Source organism: Micropterus dolomieu, linkage group LG20 (genome assembly GCF_021292245.1).
Source record: "Micropterus dolomieu isolate WLL.071019.BEF.003 ecotype Adirondacks linkage group LG20, ASM2129224v1, whole genome shotgun sequence".
In the NCBI taxonomy this organism is placed as follows: Eukaryota; Metazoa; Chordata; class Actinopteri; order Centrarchiformes; family Centrarchidae; genus Micropterus; species Micropterus dolomieu.
Genome location: NC_060169.1, coordinates 9607338 through 9624903, shown reverse-complemented (window position 1 = coordinate 9624903; position 17566 = coordinate 9607338). Strand labels below are relative to the sequence as shown.

Sequence of the window (17566 nt, the reverse complement as noted above, 5' to 3'; positions counted from 1 at the left end):
TTTTTCAGCTGCAGGGACAGGACGACTGGTTGCATCGAGGGAAAGATGAATGCGGCCAAGTACAGGGATATCCTGGACGAAAACCTTTTCCAGAGTGCTCTGGACGTCAGACTGGGCCGAAGGTTTACCTTCCAACAAGACAATGACCCTAAGCGCGCCGCTAAAATAACGAAGGAGTGGCTTCACAACAACTCCGTGGCTGTTCTTGAATGGCCCAGCCAGAGCCCTGACTTAAACCCAATTGAGCATCTCTGGAGAGACCTGAAAATGGCTGTCCACCAACGTTTACCATCCAACCTGACAGAACTGGAGAGGATCTGCAAGGAGGAATGGCAGAGGATACCCAAATCCAGATGTGAAAAACTTGTTGCATCTTTCCCAAAACGACTCATGGCTGTATTAGATCAAAAGGGTGCTTCTACTAAATACTGAGCAAAGGGTCTGAATACTTATGACCATGTGATATTTCAGTTTTTCTTTTTTAATAAATTTGCACAAATTTCTACATTTCTGTTTTTTTCTGTCAAGATGGGGTGTGTAGGTGCTGAGTGTACATTACTGAGAAATAAAATGAACTTTTTTGATTTTTGGAAAATGGCTGCAATGAAACAAAGAGTGAAAAATTTAAAGGGGTCTGAATACTTTCTGTACCCACTGTACATTTCCAGAGTCAGGAAACGGGCAGGAAACATCACTGCAGATCCATCTCACCTCGGACACAATCTGTTCCAGCTTCTCCCCTCTGGTAGGCGCTACAGAGCACTGTACGCCATAACCAACAGACTTAGGAACAGTTTCTTCCCATAAGCCATCACTCTGAACAGCTGATTTCTGCCTCACAATGTCAGGAACAACTTCTGTGCAATAACCCAGTAACTCTGCCTCTAATCAGCCACCTGTCTACTGGCTAACACTTATTATTTATTCACCATTCTTTATTTCAGTGCTGTTCATACTGTTGTCGTATTGTAGATCCAAATCCACCTACCTCAAGTCATTACTCCTGCACAAAATACTTATACTTATTTATTCCCGCATCCTTTGCACTATGCTTCATTTGACTGTGTACATGTATGTGTGTGTGCATGTATATGTACCTGTATATCACATCCACCTCCGACATGTACATACTCCTGCATCCTTTGCACTCTGCTCACTGCACTATTTGTCAATATGTCTATATTGTTTTTGTTCATAGTGTGTATATTTGTGTTGTCTACACTGAAGTCTGTATCTGATTTTATTTTTATTATTGTGATTTTGTATTTTTGTATGAGTAAGCACATCGTGAGCAATATACAATCCAGAGTCAAATTCCTCGTATGTGTACACATACCTGGCAATAAAAGCTGATTCTGATTTTGTTGATTTAGTGATAAGTGCTTGCTTTTTGACCTTCTACTATGATTAAGGAGGCTACGTAGTTAAATTGTTTCTTCTCTGTCTGTTTAAACTGTGTTTATTGTTGATTTTGGCTGTGGATTTTTGGGGCGAGCCCCTGGTGTGAGCACAAGCATTGACTAGAGTGGCTGCGATCCGTTTCTGCAGCAGTGGACTTTCTAAATTGGTATAAATGACTTTGTAGGAGGTGGGCCCGTGATGAAGCTTGCTATACATGTCAGTTCTTCTTACTAGCCCAATGATAACAAAATAAGTTTTCTTATCTTAGTCAACCAGTTAAATTTTGCAAGATTCAAATGTCTTGTGGATGATGGCTTGCTGCATTTAAAAAAGGCGCACTTTGACAAGAAGTGCTTCTTAAATTAAAATTTGCCTGATTACATTAATTTGAATTCACTCAATATTCTCTCTATTTGGGATTAGATAAATATAATGCTTATGTTTTAACTACAATGGGTGGGTTTTATTCCAAACATTTTTATTTGAAATTTAATTAAATATTTGCCTCAAAAACACAATCATATTGAATGTTTTCTACCTAATAAATTAATTCAAATCTACATGACCGCAGAATAATTTTTTACAGTGTAATTAACAGCAGCAATTTAATGTTGGCATTTTTTTCCCTTACTGTACCGAAAATAAACCGAACCGTAGACTTCAAAACCGAGGTACATACCGAACCGGGATTTTTGTGTACCGTTACATCCCTGTCCTTTACAGCTTCACTGGTACATTTTTTTGATGTCCTCACTACAGGTTTACAGAGCTTTAATTTCTGCCTGTATGCAGGAATCAGGTGCATGATGTCGTGATCACAGTGTCCCAGTGGAGCGCGGCCATGGCATGATAGGCACTGCTAACTGTGGTGTAGCAGTGATCCAAAGTCTTCCCCTTTCTGGTTGGACACTTTATAAACTGTCAGTATTTGCGGAGTTCTCGGCTGAGGTTTCCTTTGTTAAAGTCACCAAGAACAATAACAAGGGAGTCTGGGTTTGTCTGCTCCACACACAGTATCCGGTTGGCCAGCATGTGCTGTATGTCGTGCACGTTGTCCTGCGGCAGAATGTAAACACCAACCAGAGTGAATGAAGCAGACTCACAAGGGGAGTAAAATTGTTTTACAGTAAATGATTAAATATTCCAGATTAGGAGAACAGTGCTGTTGAATCACTGTTATGTCGGTACACCAGCCATTGTTAATATAAAAACAGACATCTCCACCTTTTACTGCCGTTCTGTATCGCCGTCCGTTCTGTGCATTTGGAATGTGCTCCTTGGGGGAAAAAGGTAGCGTAGAGCCCTGTGTCTGTGTGGAAATCTGATGTTTTCATGTTACAGATGATGAAGGCAATAAAACTTGGATCGTACAGGTAAATTATGAGGCTAACTTAAGCCTAAGTTTAGCGTGGTGTAGCTTTAAATGCGCACTTAACTGACACAAACTGGGCAGGGAAGTGAATATTTTCATATTTGCAGGTAAGAGTGTTTTATTAAATTTAATTTAAAAAAATTTATTAATTAAAATGTGTTTCTAGATAAGAAAAAGAATGAATCAATGAACCACACCAGATTCTTATAGACTATATTCTGATCTTGGATACCTATAAGAGTCTTTGCAATTTAGAAAGAGAACAGAAAAAGAAAGGGCCTGTGTACACCTTTTTGTCTGGTTAATTCCTCTCAGTCTGTCGACCTCTATCTGTCTGCACCTCTATCAATAAGTCAACATTACATCTGTTAGTCGGTTTCTCTGCTTATATATATTTATAGGTATTTCCTGAGGCTTTCTTTCTGCATTTAGAATGTTTCCTTGCGATGCAGAGTGCTGTCAGGTGCTGCCTAAGTGTTACTGGGTGACATTTGGCTGAGCCTAATGTTATATCTGAGTTATCTGTTGTGAGTGTGGACTGTCTGATGACATTTGTCAGTATTTACTGTCGTAGGTGAACAAAGACTTCTCCTCCTGACTGTGACTCAGTGTTGACAAGGTTGCAGAAAGTTCATCTTCTGTTTGTTGGGAGCGTGACCAGGGCAGGGCCAGACATATATAGACTGTGGCAGGTTGTCTTTGTTTAGGCTGGACTGATATAGACATTTCCCTGTGGATGTCAAAGGACAACTTCCCAGACATGTTCAGGTGAAGTTGAATTTTTATATTCTATGTCTCTGTCTTTCCAATTTCCTCCTTTATCCTGCCCCTGCTTTTTTATGCTTTTGTACAGTATCGTAACATTTAGTAACAAAACAGCTTAGTGGTTTTGACTTGAGGAAGTTCCTTACAGAGATATAAAAAGGGGAACTCTGTCACCAAAACCGCCTGATTTAGCAAGTTATAACATGTTAAAGAAGTAAAATTCAATTAAAGAAGATGTTTCTGTTGGCTCGGGAGATCTTAAGTTAAGCTTAAGATGTAAAGTTTCTGTAATACAGCTCAGATGAATCACAGGTCATAACACAGCTGGTTGTGTCAACACTCACAAACACAGAGTGTAACTAAGTAGAGATAGACCCCATTCAGGATCTCTCTGTTGTGCCCCTTCTGAGAGTACAGATTACTTAAAATAGGTTTAATGTATTTGAACCTGCATTGATTGAAATATGTAAACAAAAGACGGGTTCTGTCTTTTGAAGTTACTATAAAATGTACTGCTGATGAAGAAAGTGGAGTAGACGGGCGGGGGGGGGGGGGGCAGAGAGAGGCGGGGCATGCCGTCGTGTTGAACTGAGGTGTAGCCCTCTTGTGTGTCTGTGTGGGGAGAAGGGAATTCCGAGGAAGGTGCGAAGCATTTTTAAAATTTATTATAATGTCCGTGTTGATTAAAACCTGCTTTTACATGGCGGTATTATGTGAATATATTTTTTTTTTGCTGGGGGGCGGGATTTTACAATCACGATGCCTGCTCAACCATCGACCATCTATTAGCCATTGCCGATGGACGATGGCACCGTCTATCGGCCCAACCCTATATAAAGGCAGCTGGATCTGTCACTGCCATGCGTGATATGATGTTATAGATTTTTAATAAAAGTCGTGATAAAAGACTGAGATGTGATAGAAAGTAGAAAATTCTTAACAGTAATTATACTTTCTTGCTGGAAATCAACTCAGTTTCTGGCTGGCCCACTTGTTGGCAGAGGTCAGTTGCCAACCCTCCCTGACTGCACCAGGTTCCCTGCAAAGTCTCATTATCCTTTTTATCTCAACATTTATCTGACAAGAGAGCAGGGAGGGAGCATCCAGGCCATCTTTAAAGATTAATAAAAGGCAGTAAAAAAAAAAAAAAAAAAAAAAAAGAAAGAGGGGAAAAAAGCCCTAAAAGAGAAGGGAGCCTTAAACTTGCAATTCTGTTTAATATCTGCATGTGATAGGGTTGACAGAATTATTAATCAGGAACTAAAGAAAATTCAGACCTTTGCACTCAGCTGCATCACTTATAGTCTTTAGTTACCACCATTACATAGCAACTGAAGGTCGGGAGGTCTGCCACTAATTGGTTCTACAGGGTTTTGAATAACAATGAGCAGAGCCCAATTATAAAATCACTATGAGACACCACAGAGGAGTAAGAGAGAGCGAGCGAGAGAGTGAGTGAGACACAGGAAGGGAGGGAGCAGTAAAGAGTGAGAGAGAGTGACAAGGGACCTGCTGGACCAGCGATGGGAAAGAGGGACCGTGGAGAAGAAAGACAGAAGTGAAGCTGTTTCATCACTTTTGCTTCTCTTTCCTCAGCAGTGAGCTATTAATAAAATGTATAAATCAGCGGTGGCATAAATTTTAATAGAGGGCTGTGGAAAAACAGTCAAGGTCTCTGAAGATGGCTCCACCTCATTTGAAATTCCATTTGCATAAAAGATTCACGTTACACAGGCTGATTTGAAGGGAATCTCTTCTTTTTTATCGTATGTTCATTTATTAGTAATGGAGCTCTTTTTACATGGCGGGATCTGACATGAGCACTTAGGAATATAAATCAGTGTCTTTTTAGAACAAATGTCCCATCTTTTTTTTTGCTTTTTTTTCATGGTGTGCATACGTGTGTTTTTTGTCAATGCATGCATGTACAGCGACAAATCTGTGATGCGGAAAGCATTAAGTGCTTTGGTAGGTAGGTGTGTTCGTGCAGATGCTCTCATGGATCCATGCTGTCTTTTGTGTGATGAGACATCAGCAGAAAGGTTCAGCGACTACCTAGTGGCTCTGTCCCTCTTAGAAACAAAGGAAGAACCGCTCCTCAAATTAACGTTTTGTCAGGTGGGCGGAGAAGCCGTGTCAGGTGGAACAACATCCCCTCCCTTTGACTGGTTTTCGCACACACCCCTGGGTATGAACTGACATTCTACCTATTTTTTTTTTTTCTGGCAGGACACTCTTGCTCAACTACTTTGGTTTATGCAGTGTAAGATTTAAGAAAACGTGTCATCATTTCAATGGCTGCTTTGAACAGAAGGAGACTTTAACAGCTTGTGGCTGATCAACAGTTTGGAAATGAGATTATACGTCCAGTGAAAGACATGGGCGCTTCATGTTTTCTGGAAGCTCTGGGACTGCTCTCTTTGATAGTTATTTGATTGATCACTGTGGAGCAGAGTAGGCACCTGATAAAAGTAGTGTTGATTCTCTAATGTTTGTCCACTGAGACCCTCACAGTCTGTCTGGGACTATAGTCAGCCTTTAATCAACCTGGAGCAGAGGTCATGTCCTGCTAGCTCACCTCATACCTTTTCCATGATTGTATCGGCGGTATCGACCCAGGTTATCACACAAAAGGTCTGTGCATACACCCAGCCCATTAGATTATTTGATCTTTGATGGACCTCTAAGCAGTAGGTCAGACTTGATCAATGAATTGAGTTTACATTTAAAGAACCTAGTCTTGCATGGGATTTTTTATTTTTTTTTATATTGACCAGTAAATAGCTAATTAGTCATTTGTCACATTCATGGCCTCCCAATATTTATGTTTGCAAGTTAACGTAAAAAAGATTTTCACCCCCAAATCAAAGATGTACCACAAATGTCACAATATTTTCTCTTCTTGACCAACGGTATTCTCCAGTTTCCCCTGTCACACGAATCTTGTGACAGCAAGGAAACAAACCACCTATCTGAGATTTTAATATGATACATGCACAGTTTCCAACGACACACACACTCAAATGGATCTCCAAATAATACCGAAAATGCTGCATTTTGTTGTCTACAAAAGGTTGATCGACAGAATATTCTTCTATATTCGGAAAAAATGTGATGGGCATTTCTTCCCACTATCTTGTAACATTTTATAGACATTAGTATCTGATGCATTTAGAAAATAATTGTCAGATTAACTGCTAATGAAAATAATTAGTAGTAGTTGTTCCCCTGTGTCAGATAATCATGAATTCTCTGTACTTGTTTTGATGTTCTGAACCAAATATCATTCAGGAATCTTAAATAGATTTTGTGTCATACACATCCAGATATAGGGGGAAACATGTCATTGTTTGTTAAACCATGAAATGCACCTGTAAGACAACCTCTGTCAGTTTCTAATTATATACAGCTGCCAATACAAAGTGACTGCTTCCTGATTGTCAACTTGCATTAGCTCTCTGTCCTAATTAAGCAATTAATGTTGGCCATTTTGATTGTTTGCCTTTTTCCTTAGTGCTGCCATAATAGCGCTCTATTTGTCTGTTTGCAGGAGGAAAGCATTGTGCTGAATAATGCATGGCGCGTCACTCCAAGAGACAGCATTGCCATTTGAATTATGAACACATTGAGGTGAGACGCTAACTCGCTCTGACTAGCTTGAGGTGAAAAGAGAGGAAAAAGGCAGAAAAATAAGTCTCATCCCGAGCTTCTGCTGCTTCACCATTTATTGAATGCGATGGATGAAAGGGAGAATGGACATTTTGGATACTTTCATGTGTCTTGTTAAAGCCCTCTGAAACCTGAAGGGTGGTAGCTCAGCCTTCAAGATCGTGCTCTGTCAGCACGCCTCATTTAGCACATAAATGTGTCTGATTTGCAGGTGAATAGGATTTTTTCTCTTCTGACATTCTGCTGGAAGTGTGTACTTGTACATGCATGCAAGTGGAGATGATAGCCATCAGGCATCTCATTTACTCTCTCTGTGGGCCTTCCTTTTTCAACGTTACTATTAGATTAGATATAAGATGATTTATTTACATTAGTCCCTGTTAGTGTCAAACGTATTGTATTGCTGTGTTGTCATTAATTATAAACCTCTACTCCAACAAAAACCTTACACTAGCTGCGCTCAAAGTGGATGACATTATTCACCAAACCCTTTTCAGATATCTTGTCTATTTTCTTTTATACAGTCCATTGATCAGTCATGTGCGTGCCTGGAATTTCATCATTTTAGGGACAATGCCACTTTGGTGTTGTCAATTGTCAAAAAGGGCAGTAAGGCCATCAAATTAAACAATAATTTTAAGTCCATGGAAATTATGAATTTAACTAGTAAATATATATATATATGTGTATGTATATATATATATATATATATATATATATATAATATACTTTTTTTTTTTTTGCAATTTGGTTCAGTGTAATCCACTGCTGTCGCAAATAAGGATTGCTGTACATGAGTATGTTTGTTATGATTACATTATGATCAAAAACTATGAAGTCGCTAACTTTGCTAACACAGCCAAACATCAAGCAAGTGCGACAACACAAGACATAGCAATAGGCTGTTACTTAAGGCTCGTGCAAACTACACAACTTTAAGCGTCGGCTGATGGCCGTGCTGTTCATGCTACACGACTTACCGTCTTGTGACAGGAGTCTGAAGTTGTTGTGGTGTTCACACTACGTGACTGATCGGTGACAGGGGGTCACACACTACGTGAGCTGACAAGGACTCCAAACCATGTTTTGTGAAGAAAACGCACATGAAATGTGAAACGGGAAATGACGCGAACCTACACATGAAACAGCTGTTGTTTGTTATTATAAAGACGGCAATTATAAATACTAAGAATATGGGTGAAAGAATGGAGTAGCACACGCAGGTAACAGGGATTGTCTGCGCTACAGAGAGAGCTGGAGGGGAGTAAAAAGTGTTTTGCAGTGAAAAAGTAGATGCCGGTTCTGCCAGCTGCCTGCTCTCATTGGCTGGATGTGGATATCTGGCAGACATCGGCGATGTGTCAGAAATGTGTCGGGGAGCCGTTTTGATGTGTCCTTGAGTAGTTCACACGTAATGACTGCCGACCGCTTATCGATCACTGATTTACCCCTGATCACAGCCCGACGGTCACCCAGCTCGCTGACCGGATAATCGGGCTTAAAATCGTTTAGTGTGAACTAGGCTTTAGCTTCCTCCGTCAACGTCCTCTTCTGTCTATTTGCCTCGCCTGCCTCGCCTGGTAATGTTGCCCGCTTGCCCAGAACGACAAATAGAAAACTAGTGAATTGTATACTCTTTCAAATTACTTTTTAGCCATGCTAGCAACGTGGCTCTAGGGACAACAGTGTCAGTCAGTCCACCAATTTGTTCCAGATTGATACATCAAGAACTGTTAGATGGATTGCCATGATATTTTATTGCATGCGCGTGTGTGTATATATATTCTCCCTAGAGCATGATTCCTATTGACTTTGTATATTCCTGACTTGTCCTCCAGCGCCAACATGAGATTCAAAATTTTGGTCTTGAGTAAAAGGTCTCAATAACATTGGATGGATTGCCATTAAGGTGAACAGAAGATGTATAATACCTTTGGTGATCCGTTAACTTTTCATCCAGCACAATCAACCCACTAAATTTAGATGATGATCAGCATGTTGGCATTACCATTGTGAGAATGCTGATGTTTGGTTTTAGCTCAAAGTACTTCTGTGCCTAAGTATAACCTCACAGCTAAATTTGAAGTTAGTCCAAAGTAAACCGTAACACATTCCTGCTTTAACTGAAGCTCACATTTTTCTTAAAAAACCTATTAATCTCTGGCAAATACAAATGGAGTACACAGGTGCATCTGTATTTACATGATAATTTACATAGTGCCCTGTGGCAGCTCATGAAGTTATCTCCTTCGTACTTGTTCCTAGTTATTCTTTGATAAAGTGTATAGGGATAAGATGGTGTTTGATCTGTGGGAAATGTGTGTACTTTGTGCTGAAGAGAGTGTGAAAAAGACTTTGGGGCGAGCTATAGGGGCGAATTGGGCATACAACAGTCTGTCACCTTGAAGAGAGGCAGGATGTGCAGTTCAAATCTGCAGGGAACAGATCTGTCATGAGAGAAGCCTGGGCATCTTTCCCCTGGGAGACGAGGGGGGGCTGTGGGTGAGAGACAGGTGAGAATGGCGCACAGAGAGAGGAGGAGTAAAAAGGGAGTGTTGATAAAGGAATAATGAGAAAGTGTGTGTTTGCAGCTGTGCCAAAATCCAGAGAACTGCCTCTGACAACTTATTAGCACATTAAAGTGAAAAAAGGGGTAACAAAACCAAAACAAAAACACACCGAAGCTGCTGTGGCTTTTAAGGACATTTTGGCCCTTTTTCTGCAGCGATGCACATCCTATGCTATGCAAATTAGGCACAGTATTTGTCTAGCTTGAAAAAGCAACTCTGTTATTATTAACAGCAAAAGAAAAAAAGTCTGGCTGGGGGTTATTTTACCTCTCCCAGCGGGAAGTCTGCAAATTAACAAAAAGAAAATGGAATGCAACAATTGCAACGTCTATTATTTCTCTATTTTTCATCTCTTTCCCCACATGAGTGTGTTACATCCTCTAATTTAATTAATTCTGAATATGTCTTAATGATATTTATAGTTTTTAGTGTAATTGTCTAATTGTGCTTTTCTGAAGAAACATATACAGTATGTTTTAGCAGACAAGGGAGAGAATTTCTCAGCTTATTAAGATTTTTTTTTTTGATGTTCTGCACATCATTAAGTCCACTCCCATTGTGATTGTGCCTAACCAGCCTCCTCTCTCCCTCTCACTGCTGTCTCTCTCTGGGGATAGATTCTGTACCAGGCTGTTGGTCAATTAGTCAGTATGTGTAATTCAAAGGCTGAGAAACTACCAGAGGGAAATGGAGAGTATGTGTTTTCTGCTCTGTGTATGTGTTTGTGTGAGTGAGGGTGGTTGTGATGGTGAAAGGGCAGCAAATACACAAAAAAAAGATTAATTGAGGCTTTGCATTGAGGTGATACATCTGACCTCTTAAATTTAAATGCAAATTCTCTGACTGTCATATATCTGCATGTTTGTCATAAAAGGTGGTTTCCAAATGACAGAATGATAAGTAAACCTCTTTGTCTACATTGGTGAAATGACCAGATCAGAATATGTAAACACACAACAATATAAGTTAATGACCAGTACCATCCACTACATATCTGTCAAAGAATATTCTGTACATTTATACAATGAATTACTTTATTACTTTACTTTATATTTATTTGAATGCCTAATAGTGCTTACCTCTGGCTCACTACAATTGTCATTTACGTTAAACAGGGACAACATTTTGCAGTTAACCACATATCTGCATATGGAAATACTCCTGGATAGAGAACAGACTTTCCATGTTATATTTTTATATAATTTCCCCCACATGTCCTGTGTCTTCTAATGTATGTGAGAAGGATTCGTGAATGTGAGGACCTGTGAATCTGATTATATTACATATGCAGTTATATCACACAGTACAACATGAGCTGATTCATGCTCCTAAATTCAGAGAAGATGCAAACAGATGGATGGGATGGAGTACACATATATACAGTATATACTGTACACACACATGCACACACTCTGACAAAATAAGCTTGACAGCAACTGCTTGCCATTGCTCTGGGCTAATGGCAGCTGCTTGATACAGAAGAGGGGAAATGGACTGAGCTGGACAATCAGATGTGGCTCTGAGCACTTCTGTCACTCTTGTTTATATTAACGCTAGAGATTATTGTAAATATGGATGATTTGTGTTTACATGGTTTGTAAAAAAAACATGTTTTCCAAGTAACTAGACTTTATATGTTTAAGTGGTTTGACATCTAGAGGGATGTGTGGTTTCAGGAAGTGCCACAAAATGAGGCTATACACAGCAAAGCCGCCAAGAACCACCGACACCTCACCCACTTGACTGCCTGTGGGTGGATCCATCAAGCTGTCAGTCCAAATGCAGCTGGAAAAAAAAGTGTTGTAAATAGTGAATTTCAGCCACAGAAAGATTTTTCATCTGATGACATTTATTGATGCAAAAACAAAAAGTCTGACCAGCAAAGCATCAGTGAGATTTTCCTGACACACATCCCCACCCGTGACTGATTGAGCTGTTTGACTTGATTTTCCCAACTTGTGAAAAGTCACACTATGGCATGCTACTGTCAGTAATTTTCATAAAGCAAATGTGCATTGTGTTCGATAAATAATTGTTACCTGAGCTGAATTAGAATGTTTGTGACTCATTTTGGCTCGTCAATAATGTAATTACAAGATGACAGCTAAACACCCACTCGTTAGATATGTGGCATACTGCTAATTTCTTCTGAGGCTTTATATTATATTTCATGAAAGAGTAATACGTTCCTGTGATGTTAGCAGAGTTGTCTTTATTTGGTGTTTCTACACTAAGAGAGGGAAAATGGAAAGACTTTGTTGGTTAAATTTAGAGATTACGATTTAAGCACATTTGCGATATCAGAAAGTGATTAATCATGTGGTGGATGAATAACATTTCAACGATTTAATAGGAAAATATTAAACATTTAATCAATATCAGTGAATTTGATGTGTCATGCAAATATTCATGTGTGGACAATTCGCAGTAAATGCATTACTGTAACAATACATGTATTGTGAATCGTCTTCTATTAATAGGTTATTAATACTTGACTACTGACAATTTCATCCCAGGGATCTTCTGCAGGACAGCTTCCATAAGCTGCTCGAACACACAGTAATACGTGGGTCTGAGAGAGGCTACTCTTACGTGGGTTTGACGAGACACTTAACCCATGAGACGAGATTTGAGATTGAGTTCACAAGATCGATCTCATAAAAAGAGAAACACAAAATTCAGGTGTCAGGTGACTATTCAAAATCTATAACCTAACTAAAACAGAATATAAGTCAGTGCAGCTCTCAGTCGTTCCGTGCTGCCATCAGTTTCTCCTGTAAATCAACTTATTTAATATCATCCCTGCTGAGTCATGATTTAGTCTTCCCTCCTCTTTGTGTCTTTGTTTGGGGAAGTAACCTCTTTAAATGTGACTCCGGCATCTTTTCACCATAATGATAAATTATTACATTTTAATTCAGTTATAAACTCCTGGACATTTAAAGCTCCTGTGTTTTAGCTGATTTTCTGCTCATGGTCAAAACTTTCTGCACATTCAGAATCTCTCCCACATATCTGTGTTCTCTGACATGTCCATAGAAAAGGCAAAATATTACCAGACTAATGTCATCATTTAATGAGAAGTGTACCTGCCCTATACTCTGCTGTGCATTACGTTTTTGATCTGCTGGTAGTAACGTAGTAGCAACCTTTGTTTGACCGACGCAGTTTGGGACTGCATGTTGCATGTGTTTTCTGCATTGCGGAAATCATAGGGTGCTAGTAATGAGAATGTTTTCTCAGTGTGGTTATAATTGAATTGTTAGCATGCCTGTAAACACACTGAATAACTTCAAATGATATCTGCCTCTGGTCTACCTTTGAGGGATTCTGGTGAAGCAGGCAGATGCAAGTCAAGAAAAGTTTGGTCTTGGTTCAAAAATGGCAGCTCTTTCAGTAACATGCCCTGCATTCATGCTCAACTAAAGGAAATCCTGCCTTCCATGCGTTGCTCACCTTTCTTTTATCTCTGCCCTATAGTTTAATATTGCAAAGCCCATAGCTGCTATCCCTCTCCTACTCTCTCTTCTTTCTCTTGTTATCTCTGCATCCCATCACTCCCAAACACATTCACTCCTTCACCTCCCCCACAGCCTTCTCTTCCCCTCCTCTCAGGTTGTGGATATTGCTTTTTTCCTTCTCTCCATCACTCTTGTTTTCTCCACTGCTCCATCTCAATCAAGAATGCAGCAAGTTTTATGAATTCATCAAAATGATCATGGACAGTCCAGGGAGGCATGCAGGGAGGCAACAAGGCGAGACGTTGGCTGTTGGAACAGACGGAGGAAAGGGAAAAAAAGGGAGAGGGAGGGGAAAGAAGAGCAAAGCGAGGGGGGTGTTGATGTACTGCTGAATTTTAATGAGTACCAGGGGGAATTTCTTCTTCACATTTTTTTTCCTTGCTCTCTTTCCTTTTTTTTTTTTTCCTGGGATGCACCCATCTACTATATGGCTCTAAATCACTGTCACACAAATGAGCTTTAACACAGTCTGGCTTTGGCCTCGACAGCAGCGTGACACAGGATGGAGCCATTGGCTACGCACTAAGGAAACGGCGACCCAGAAGTCCTAATTGAACTGCCAATTTGTCATGTTTATCTTTACTGTCTTCCACCCGCCACCAAACCACACATGCGGCACCCGCCACATCCTCTTCCCAGAAACCAGTGCAGATGTAAGCAGTGTTTCTTTCCATGACAGATCTGCTGCTCATTAGTGAATTATTCATTCTTTTCATTAGAGTCTTCCAGATAGCATCACAAACGTCCACACTCTGTTTCTATTCTTTATGTTATCCTCTTGATGTCTTTCTTTCTCATCAACTTTCTCCCCTATCTTCCCCCAGTAAGCCCTTATGGCCTATGGCTTTTCTACACTATTTTCTCTCTCTCTCTCTCTCTCTCTCTCTCTCTCTCTCTCTCTCTCTCTCTCTCTCTCTCTCTCTCTCTCTCTCTCTCTCTCTCTCTCTCTCTCTCGGGAAGACTTTATTATGCTTTGCTCCGACAGCAAAGTACACAGATAAAAGATAATTGCCTGGCTTGACTCCTCCATTGATATGAAAATAGGATTTAAATTATTCACAGTGGTTTAAAGGTTAGTTGAAGGTTATTACTGGCAGAAGTAGAAAGGCACAGGGTAAGAAGGGAAAAAAAAGACCTTGTGTGTTGCAAGCTGTGGCCGGAAGGTGAGGTGCCTTTCTGAAAGGCTAATTTGCAGTAGAGGCTGCGGAGACATCTTGCGAACAAACCACAAAAGCCTCTTGGGGGGATTTGAACATGGTGGTGGAAGTCAGTTATTAAGCAGCAAATTAAGGCTGGCTTCTCTACAGAAAAACATTGTCAGTTGTAAATAAGGCTGTATCCGTTCCTTGCCCAAGCTCTAATCCCTTTCCTTCGTGTCCTGTCTAACCTTGCATAGCATTTCCTCCTTCATGCAGAGCCATCAGTGCACGTTAGGTAATAAACACTGCCTTTCCTTAGAGGATAGAAAGGTTGAAGTGTTAGGTTTAAAGCGGGGTCAATTCTGTTGGTACACTGGCTTGTTTTTCACTGTGGACATGATGGACTCAAGAGGGGGTGAAGGAGAATTACCTGCTCTGTTGTTGCCGGCGTCCCTGAGGACACATTCACTAATCACAGCAGGGGTTTGTGGGATAAATAGGAGAGGGGAGAGGTTATGAGGAGTCCTCTTTCCGCTCCCATAGTATTACCTCGGCACTGGCTTGTGTGTCTGAAGGGCTTTGTTATGCCTGCAGACAGGATTCAGGCATTTCTTACATGGGGAGGTTGCAGTAGGTGGTCTGTAAACAAAACAATCCTGCCATCATCCGCAGGTTTGGCTGTCGCAACTGTCTACTGCCATGTCATGCTTATTGGATTTTTAGGTTGGTGAGTAGCTGTGGGAAATACAGTATATCACACAAGGGAACAGTTGTTTTGAGGTTAATTTTGAAGCTTATACCCACTATTATTAGCTTGTTTGGTCAGTCAAAAACTCAAAGTTAAAGGCGACCTTACATAACTTTCAGCCTGAATTTTTTAACTCTTAAAAACAGTATTGTTGTTTTTGGGGGCTACTTGTGGGTGATGGTACAAACTGAAAACACAATATTGACATTTTATCTCCTTGAAGTTGAAAAGCCAAACATATCCATATTGACACCTCCAGGAGATACGGTGCAACATTTGTTTCTGGCCACTTGACAAATGCAAGTCTAATATTTACTCTCTATCAACAGCTTAGGAGGGAAATATCTCCAAATCTGCTAAATGCTTACTAACTTTGTCTGTCTGTCGTTTGGTTCTGTAGAGGAAGTGTAAAGATAAGCCCGTAGATTGTTTGTATTAGTTTGTTTACTTATCTTTATTTAGATCTTGTAAGACACTCATTTGAATTTGAGAATGTGGACTAATAAGTAGGGCTGGGGCGAAGTAAATGCATCGATTCTCATTACGTGTGTTGAAGCGTCCCTGCATCTGGTGATTTCCTCGGATAAGCTGCAGCTACAAGACCGCGCCTTGGACTGTCTAAGTTTGGGAGTATTTCAGACACTCAACAGCATGGTGCTCCGTGAGCTCTGTGAATTGGAAACGGCTTCACTGCAGCGCCACTGCTGTCCACAAATAAGAGAAGCAGCATGAACACCTTAAGCAAAAGTATCCCGGAGCACTTTGTCTAGACGGCACGAGCACGGCACATTATCAGCACGAGTACAGGTAGTCGGTTAAAATTTATTTTCTAAGTATTTTTTCATCGCCTTTATGTTAAAAGTAATTTCTTACCCACTGCTGTCATGGTAACGTAATGTTACACTATGTCATCTAACGTACTGAATATTGAAATAAACCCATGTCAGAAACATTGAAAGTTTTAAGCAAAGTAGCCTAATTAATGTCTGTTATTGTTGTTGTTATCGTAACATAGCAGTGATGTGGAAATTGGGTTAATTTTAAGATGCTACTATTATCATTATTCTAACGAAGATGAATAAAATATTGATTTAATTAATTAGTTTTTATATTTATTTTGGATAAATTGTTATATTAATCAAGTAATAGGCAGGTAAGGGTAAGGTAATAGGCATTTTATTTCTTTAGAATACACAAATTGTCGTTAGATTAATCGACTAATCTAAAAAATAATTGTTAGATTAATCAATTCTAAAAATAATCGTTTTGTGCAGCCCTACTAATAAGCAAGTTTTGATTAAGCATCTGTGACTGAATGATCTGATTGAATCTTTATTGTTGCCTAAGAGGACAATCTTGTAGAAACAAGTATGAACCTAATTAAAACACTAACACATTTGAAGACATTAAAAGTGTCACAATACAGAATGCAATAAAAGATTAATTTGATAAAAGCAACAGCAATAAGAATAGGTATAAAATGAGATAAATAAAAACTTGAACTTCGTGTATTTTGTATTATAGGTTATTAAATTCTTGAAGGGAGAATGGTCTGTATTTGCTGTGATGGATTTAGCTTTCTTTATGATTTGTCTGGGGGTTTTTTTGTTTTTTTTTGCGCTTTTGAGATTTGGGTGTCAAATTACTTTTACAGTGATCTTATACCCTTTTCACACCAAAATTAGCATGTGTATACATGATGTCTATGAAGATTCTCAGTCATCCAGGTCATAGTTATCCAACGAAGGTTAAAATGAAGGGCAACTGGACTTGGTTGAAGATACTGGAACAGAAGGTACATGAAAAACATGTACCTTCTGTTCCAGTATCTTCCTCAGAAGGTACATGAAAAACATGTACCTTCTGTTCCAGTATCTTCAACCAAGTCCAGTTGCCCTTCATTTTAACCTTCGTTGGATGCATGTGTATACAGTTTTTTTTAATGTGACAAACTTGCTAAACATAGGCAATTGGCTCCTCTCACATCAGCAACGTGGAGGCCAGTGACAATGCTACGGTAGTTGCTGTGTGTGGCCCATAAAAATGTAAAAATAAAGTGTAGCCACAGTGTTTCTGGTTAACAGCAGCGGGGTGGGCAGGTGACAGGTGTGTTTACGGTGTTTGTGTTCTATGAAAGACATCACAGTGTGGATATAAAGTCGCAGCTGATCAACTGTTAGCCTAGCATGCTATGGATGAGACGTGTGTATGTATGTATGTATGTATATGTGTGTGTATGTATGTATGTGTATATATATATATATATGTGTGTATATATATATGTGTGTGTATATATATATATGTGTGTATATATATATATGTGTGTATATATATATGTGTGTATATATATATATATATATATGTGTGTGTATATATATATA

The 17566-nt window shown here is 39.6% G+C and overlaps 1 protein-coding gene across 14 annotated transcripts in view; it reads left to right on the top strand.

The window, feature by feature from the left end:
* The window catches only part of LOC123959195 (transducin-like enhancer protein 3-B), a 187296-nt gene that overhangs the window by 40118 nt on the left and 129612 nt on the right, over positions 1-17566 (top strand). For 12 of the 14 annotated variants that reach the window (XM_046033129.1, XM_046033128.1, XM_046033124.1 and 9 more), the window contains one exon: positions 7089-7168. The exons of the other annotated variants lie outside the window; for them this stretch is intronic. In XM_046033129.1, the coding sequence (XP_045889085.1) occupies positions 7155-7168 (14 nt within the window). In that variant the 5' untranslated portion in view covers positions 7089-7154. Of the gene's footprint in view, positions 1-7088; positions 7169-17566 lie in introns of those variants that run through there. 14 annotated transcript variants of the gene reach the window in all.